This window comes from Papaver somniferum, unplaced genomic scaffold, assembly GCF_003573695.1.
Source record: "Papaver somniferum cultivar HN1 unplaced genomic scaffold, ASM357369v1 unplaced-scaffold_103, whole genome shotgun sequence".
In the NCBI taxonomy this organism is placed as follows: Eukaryota; Viridiplantae; Streptophyta; class Magnoliopsida; order Ranunculales; family Papaveraceae; genus Papaver; species Papaver somniferum.
This window is the reverse complement of record NW_020619159.1, coordinates 1,025,545-1,033,348: the sequence shown is the minus strand read 5'-3', so window position 1 is coordinate 1,033,348 and position 7,804 is coordinate 1,025,545. Positions and strand designations below refer to the sequence as shown.

Here is a 7,804-nt window from a genome sequence, read left to right as displayed (position 1 = left end):
AAATATTCTGACTCATTTGAATCTCTGAGTCGATTTGAGAAAATTGATTAAGCTTTTGTTTGTATACTGGCAGCAATTTGCGCAACACAATTTTGTCTGTATACAATTGTTGTTATATATGTGATTTTGTGAAATTTGGTACATGATAGCTATAAATGCCTTGTACTCAGCAAAACCTACTTGTGAAGTGCTGATATGTCATGTGCAGTCCAGTTTTTGCAGAGATAGTTCGAGCGAAAGTTCTCTACAAGCATTTGTCCTTTGCAGAGATAGTTTGCATCTTCAATCATTGGACTTCTTTCCCATCATGCTTTAGAGAAAGGAAATGGTGATTGAACTACATTACAAAGTGAAAGATGGCCCCGAAGTCGATTATAACGACCAAAGTTCATCAATAAGCAGTTGGGTATAATATGTGTTCATGAGGAGTTTTGTGTTTTGCTAATTGAATTTCCAAGAGAACTTCTTTTTGTCGACTGTGTGATTAGATGACAGCGTAATAAGGGTGGTTATGTCAGTGTGGTACATGTGTTTATGTAGTGTGGATTCTTTACATTACCATGCTCACTGCATCAAGATCTAGCAGCAACAATGGTCTTTGAACTCTTTTCTACTGGAAGACATTCATGTGCTATTCTCACAACTTGAATTATGATGATTTAAAGTGGTTTCATTCGTGACTGAATAACAAAGCACCAAACCACTACGGAGGGAAAGTAGCACTTCAGGTGGTGGTTAAACTGGAACTGCAAGAAGAGCAGGTGTTGTTGGGTCTGGTTTGTCTTGAAATTCCAATGGAGAGTAGATGATGCTGATGTTACAAATGAAGTTAAGATGGAGAAAGGAGTCTGGTGTTGCAGTGGTCTGGTGGTTAAGATTGTATGCTTTAGATGAATGTTTAGGGTTGAAACTGTGCAGTTAGAAATGGTGCTGGTATGAGAGAATGATGTTTGAGTGGTGTAGTTGAGTTGTACATGGGGTTTCATGTGTTTTTTATGCATCTGAGATGGGGGGTTGTTGTGTTGCTACCAGGATTGAATCGGTGAGAGATTGCGGCTGAGTAGTCGTAGGAACTGGTGCTAGTGGACTTGCAGGCATGAAATGAATGAGCGGGTTGTTTGTTTGCCTGAGATTGAATGCTCGCTGTGGTGTTTTAAGAAGGTTCAAGAGCTGCAGGAAAGTTGGTGGTTATGGTATGGAATGGCAGTGGATGATGCAGTGAAGTTATTGCAGTTGAGCTGGTAGAAGTTACAAAGAAGGATAGTGCACTATAATGACACAATATTGCAATTTGGCCTTTGCAACTGGCCTGGCCTAGGACTAGTCAAATCTTAACACAGTAACTCAGACCCTGACTCAGACACTATCAATGACCGGTAGTCGTCCGTCAGTTTTAGCGTTGACTGTTATTTGACAAGTCACCTGAGATACATTTTCTGATTACCTGAATCACTTTGCCGACGATTTTGCCGGCCAAGTTTCGGCCAGTTTTCTGGGACTGTCTTTTACATTATCAATTTAATACTAATACAATTTTGTTTTACAAATTAGAATTATGATAAAGTTTGTCCAAACATCTCTCTTACAAAAAAAATTTCCTTAACAAATCTGAATCCATGCAATCAAATTTCCTTAACAAATCTGAATCCATGCAATCACGAGTGGTGTTGTTTCGTCACGTTCTTTGGTCGGCCCTTCCACCGTGGCAACGGTTGTACTAGTAATATTAATCCAGTCAAGAATCTATAGATGAATACTAAGAAAAAGATGTTTAATTAAAAGAAGAAAATTTGAGAAAAGTAAATGGTATCAGTGATTGGTTTAATTTGTGGTACAAAAAGATTAAGATCAAACCCGAAAATGGAATCTAACAAGTCAAGGTTTTAGATTTGATGTCTTCATGTACACCTCTTTGTTTTAACAAATGAAAGTGTTAGGAACAGGTCCGGGGAAGAGAGGAAACTTGGGTTCTGTGCCGACCTCTTTGTTTCTTCCATTTTCCAATTTATTTATTTCTAATATTTAAAGTACGTAAAATCCACTAACTAGAGTTAAACATCCATCCAATCGAAAAGGGAGGAATGTGCACCCCTGGTTTAGTGGGGTGCACAAAGTCGCACTCGTTAAGAGAGGAGGCCTTCTATACGATGACTATTTGTATTTCTGTCCGTCACAAAGTTAGTCCCAAGAAAAAAAGTTGATTTTAATTTCATGAAATTGAGGTTCATTAAGAGGTAATCAATCAAACTATTCACTCACTTACTCCAACTACAATCAAATCAACATATTATCAGTTCAAAGTTTATCTAATTATCCACTGAATCGATCAGATAATTCGGTCTTTAAACGGATTGCAGTAGCAGTGAAACAGGTAAAGAAGATGAACTGTTTGAATACGGACTTCACTTGATCCGACCCAATAGCCCATATTTAAAAACTCAAAACCTCATATACAGAAAATTGGAATTTCACAAATTGAAATGGAAATTTCGTGAAATTGAAAGCGAAAATTAATATTAGCAACCCATTCATCAGATTTACAAAAAAAAATTCACTAACGAATTTCAATTTTTGTTACAGAGAATGAAATGAAGAAGAACTAATAGAGGATAAGATGAAAAAGAAACAACACCCAATCCACAGAAGATTATTAGGCTAAAAGTACCTCCGAACCTCCAAGTTAATTGTCAGCAAAAGAAAGAGTACCCCTACTTCCACTCTTTCAAAACTTGAAATTCATCCATCGCTCCAAGTCTTCGATTTTAGCTAGAAAAGGAATATATATATCTAATATCTGCAAACAAAAACATGAAAACATAAATTACTTATTCTTTGATCGTACCCTTCAACTTTCAGATTATATCAGAACCAGAAATTACATGTTTTTGAGAGAGAAGGTGGGGGATGAAAAGTAAGGAGCAAAAGCAGAAACGGAGAGAGAGGCGGAGAAAAGGGAAGGGAAAAATAGGTCTTCTATCTTTTTTTTTGCTAGGAAAATAAAACTTTATTGATTACTGAGAGTTTACATAGTTTTGAAGGAAGAAGGGACAGTTGAGATCATCCCACTCCCTTGTTACATTCCCAACTCTACTATATTTGGCAGCAGTGTCTGCTGCTCTATTCCGATCTCTTTTTATATGTTTAAACTGAATGATGTTAACATCTTTTAATAAAAATAAACAATCCTCTAAAAAGCCGCAAGAGGACCAACTAGTTTGACCCCTGCAATTATTAAGATAGGCCATTACAGTTTTGGCATCACTAACTAAATAAACAACATCAAAGTTTTTCTCTCTGATCCATTTTGCAGCTTCAAGTAGTGCAGCACTTTCAGCTCCCTCTGGACTCGCAGCATACCTCGAAACTAGTTTGCATCCTTTGAAAGTACCTGTTGAATTGAATGCAACAATCCCAATACCAGATTTATTAGTATCCTTGTCATAAGAGGCATCACAGAATATGACTATACTGTTGTGGAGAGTATTTTGCAGAAAATTAGAATCATTATCAGGTGCATCAGAATTGACAGTGTTAGGCATGGAAGAAGAAACTAATAAGCCAACAGTTTCAGAAGCTATTTTAATAGCAGTTTTAGCTGTAGCCATTGGATTTAGAGAAGCATTTTCAAAGACTTTAGCACATCTATCTTTCCATATGCTCCACGATGTTGTCAAGACTACATCTGAATGAGGTTGCAGCTGACTTGAAGAAAGCCATTTAGTTATCCAATCTTTAACACTTATATTAGTGTCAAAGTCCTGCGAAACAAATTGACTAGCAACAGGGATATGAGACCAAACATTTTTAGCATAAGAACAGTGTAGTAACATATGTTCAGGAGTTTCACTAGCATTCAAGTTACACAAACTGCACCTATCATTGTGAGTGTTACTGTATCTGGCAAGTTTGCTGCCAGTAGGGAGGATCCTTTCAATACACTTCCAAAGGAACAACTGAGTTCTGGGCAGCAATGAGGATTTCCAAAGTGCCTTATAAGTATCAATATCAGGGTTCTGAACAGAGTTATGTGGTAGTTCTAAAGCAAGTAATTTGTAAACAGATTTGACTGTCAGTATACCATTCTTGGCATAAGGTCAAACTAGAACATCCTTACCAGAAATTGGTATGCGCATGTTACAGATTTTCTGACTATTTTTCCTAGTAAAGAAAGCCTGAACTAAGGGAGTATTCCAAGTTCTAGTATCCTGCCTAATGAATTCAGAAACTTTGTAATTAGGATTAGGTTGGCTTACGCAGAAAGGATAACTTGGATTTAAAATCCAGTTATCAGAAAAAGCATTGACGGAATTGTCGTCTCTAATATCCCAGTGAGCATGTTGTTTCAGAATATCTAAGCCATGGAAAATACTAGACCACACCCAAGAACAACTCCAAGGTTTTTTATAACGAAGAGGATGGCAGTTTTTGAAATACTTACACTTCAGAATTTGAACCCACAACTCATTAGGACAGTGAATAAGAAGCCAAGATGTTTTAGTCAAAAGGGCTAGATTCATTTTTTTCAAGTTTCTAAAGCCTAGACCACCCTGTAATTTATGCATACAAATTTTTTCCCATTTCTTAAAATAGTATCCCCCATGACCATTTTCCCCCCACCAGAAGTCCCTTTGGGACTTTTCCATTTTATTAATAATAGTGTCAGGAAGAAGAAAAGAGTTCATGTGATAGTTAGAGGAAGTTTTAAGAGTGTGTTGCACAAGAATATATCTACCTGATTGTGCTAAATGTTTACCTTTCCAATTAGACACTCTAGAGTCATGATGAGTGTTTAAATGGGACATAGACTCAGTTCTATTTCTGGCAAGAAAGAGTGGAATGCCAAGGTATTTTTCATTTAATTCAATTTTCCTAACATTCATAGATCTAATAAGCGACACACAATGATCAGGAAGCACATTTTTGCTGAAAAAACATGCAGATTTCTCAAAATTTATCATTTGACTAGATATACTACTAAAATCTTTGATCAAAGACATAAGATTGTTTGACTCACTGTGTGTTGTTTTAGTGAAAAGCAAACAGTCGTCTACAAAAAGGAGATGGGAGATACTAGGAGCATCCTTGGTGACTTTCAAACCATGGATAAGCTTTGAATTTTCAGCATGAATGAGGTACCTAGAAAAAGCTTCCGTACACAGAATAAACAGGTAGGGAGATAAGGGATCTCCCTGCCTTAATCCTCTAGTAGGAGAAAAGGAATTACAAGGGGAGCCATTCAAAAGTATAGATATGCTAGTAGTGCTTATGCATGGGAAAATAAGTTGGCACCAATGATCAGAAAAGCCAAATCTTTTAAGAACAACACTAAGGAAGGACCATTCTACTCTATCAAAGGCCTTAGACATATCAAGTTTAAGACCCATGATATCACATCTATCTTTTTTTTTCATAGTATGAACCAGCTCATGAGCAATCACCACATTATTTTGAATGTTACGACCAGGGATGTAAGCAGCCTGATAAGGTGATATTAGTTTGCTGAGCAAGGGTTTCATTCTATTAACTATGATCTTAGAAATTATTTTGTAATTTGAATTGCAAAGAGAGATAGGCCTGAAGTCAGAAGGACTGTTAGGCTTATTTACCTTAGGAATTAAAGAAATAAACGTATGGTTCATTTCTTTAAGAAGATGTTTGGTGCTAATAAAAAATTTGACGGTTTCCCAAACATCATTCTCAAGCAAAGCCAGATTTTGTTTATAAAACCCTGGAGGAAACCCATTAGGACCAGGGGAAGTCCATGTGGCCATTTGCTTAATTGGTATTCCTAATCTCATCAAGAGTAATGGGACTCAAAAGCTTGTCATCTTCCTCATTAGTAATACAACTATCGATGCAATTCAAGAAATTATCATTTAAGATAGGATTAGTGGTAGTGGAAATATTTTTGAAATGAGTAACAAGTAGGTCCTCCAGAGTATCTCTATCCTCAGACCAAAGACCATTTGCTAATTTTAGAGAGCTAATATGATTGAAATGTCCCCTTCTGTTAACATTAGTATGGTAATAGTAGGTATTTTTATCATAAATTTTGATGAAATCAACTCTGGATTTTTGAGCATAAAAGGATTCTTGAGCTTTTTGAGCCAACTCAAGATTTTGTTCTACCTCCATTATGGCCTCATTATTCTGAATAGAGTAAGGATTGTTATTCAGAATACTGAGCTGATTAGTTAAAGAATGAACTTTTTGATCAATATTACCATAATGGTTTTTGTTCCATTTCCTTAGCTCATATTTTACATTTCTAAGACAGTTGACCATTTTGAAAGCATGGGAACCTCTAAGATTAGTTTTATAAGCATCCTTAATATTTTGCTGACAAGTTGGATCTTTAAACCAGCACTTGAAATATCTATATGGCTTTTTTCCTTGGTAAACATTACTGTTGGTAACCAAGAGAATTGGCAGATGGTCAGAGCCTATTGCATCAATATGAAACAATTTAGAGTTGTTATAATGATGCAGCCAATGACCATTCACCATAGCTCTATCCAATCAAGCTTTAATATTATTAATCCCAGACTGTTTATTGGACCAGGTAAATTGAGAACCTATATAGCCTAAGTCACTTAGATCAGAACTATCAATGACTTGTTGTATAATAGGAAACTCAGAAATAGTTGGTCTAGTATTGGATGATCTTTCATGGGCAAACATGGTTATATTTAAATCACCAATTAATACCCATGGAAGATTAGTAGAAGTGCCAATACTATGAATATGGTTCCATTGAGCTATTCTCTCGTCATGGTATGTAGAACCATAGAGAAAGGTAGCAAGGAACTCTGGTTTACTGGGGTCAGATGATATGATTGCATTAATCATCTTATCAGTAGATTGAATTATATTTAAGGAAAAACCACTCTTCCACATGAGAGCTATACCACCTGAGAGACCCACAGAAGGACATATCCAATTGTTAGGATAGTTAATCTCTTCAAAAATTGCCTCATTTTAGTGGAGTCATTTTTGGTTTCACATAGAAAAATAACATCAGGGTTTTGACTTCTAATTTGATTCCATAAACTAGTCCTAGTATCAGGGTTGCCGAAGCCCTGACAATTCCATGACAAAATTCTCATTTGAGAGAGAGAAGGGCACAGACCAGAGAAAATAAAGGGCCTAGTGAAGATAGCACAAACAGGACCAATAGATAAATCTCTATAGAAATGGAAAGACACTAGACTACAAACAGTGAACAATTGATAGGCAATCAGACAGTAGTTGGTAAAACAAAACAAGTAAGAACAATAATAAGAGAGCAGATCAAAGTAGCTATAATTTTGAGTGCAATTGAGGATGGAAATAAAGATATGGTGCAAATAATTTCTAATTATAAAGCCTAAACTACTATTTGAATAATTGCAGCAGTAATTTCTAAAAATATAAAATTTAAGGGAAAAACTAGGGTTTTGAAATAGAACCTGATTGAAGGACGCAATGTTTCCATAGTGATTCCATGAAGCAACCCCATTATGTTCAGTTCTTGCGCTATCAAATGCCATAAAGCGAGTATCATCCATGGAATGTTGTTGGTATTTCATCCTGTTTTCAGCAGGTAGGTCACTATAATCTATCATTTCATCAGCTCCGTCACTAGCACTCTGATAAATAGGATTATTATGGGTGATTGAATGATTAAGATTATGAGTTGCGGGATTTATATGGACGGTGTTATTCATAGAACCAGCATCTCTGGTAGGCTTATTGTTTGTCTTCTCTGCATCCTCAATTTCAAGATCTAAAATATCAGTATTTGGAGAAATGGGAATCGGATTAG

General features: G+C 36.1%; 2 protein-coding genes across 2 annotated transcripts; both read right to left on the bottom strand.

Moving 5' to 3' along the window:
* Window positions 1–3,011: 3,011 nt before the first annotated feature.
* On the bottom strand, window positions 3,012–5,771 carry LOC113327553. The gene is made up of 2 exons (XM_026574732.1): window positions 4,754–5,771; window positions 3,012–4,066 (listed from the first exon to the last, which is right to left on the bottom strand). The coding sequence occupies exons 1-2, from the start codon at window positions 5,769–5,771 to the stop codon at window positions 3,012–3,014; spliced, it is 2,073 nt and encodes a 690-aa protein (XP_026430517.1).
* Window positions 5,772–5,775: 4 nt separating this feature from the next.
* LOC113327552 lies at window positions 5,776–6,507 on the bottom strand. Its single transcript, XM_026574731.1, has one exon. The coding sequence runs from the start codon at window positions 6,505–6,507 to the stop codon at window positions 5,776–5,778; it is 732 nt and encodes a 243-aa protein (XP_026430516.1).
* Between the last annotated feature and the right edge of the window lie 1,297 nt (window positions 6,508–7,804).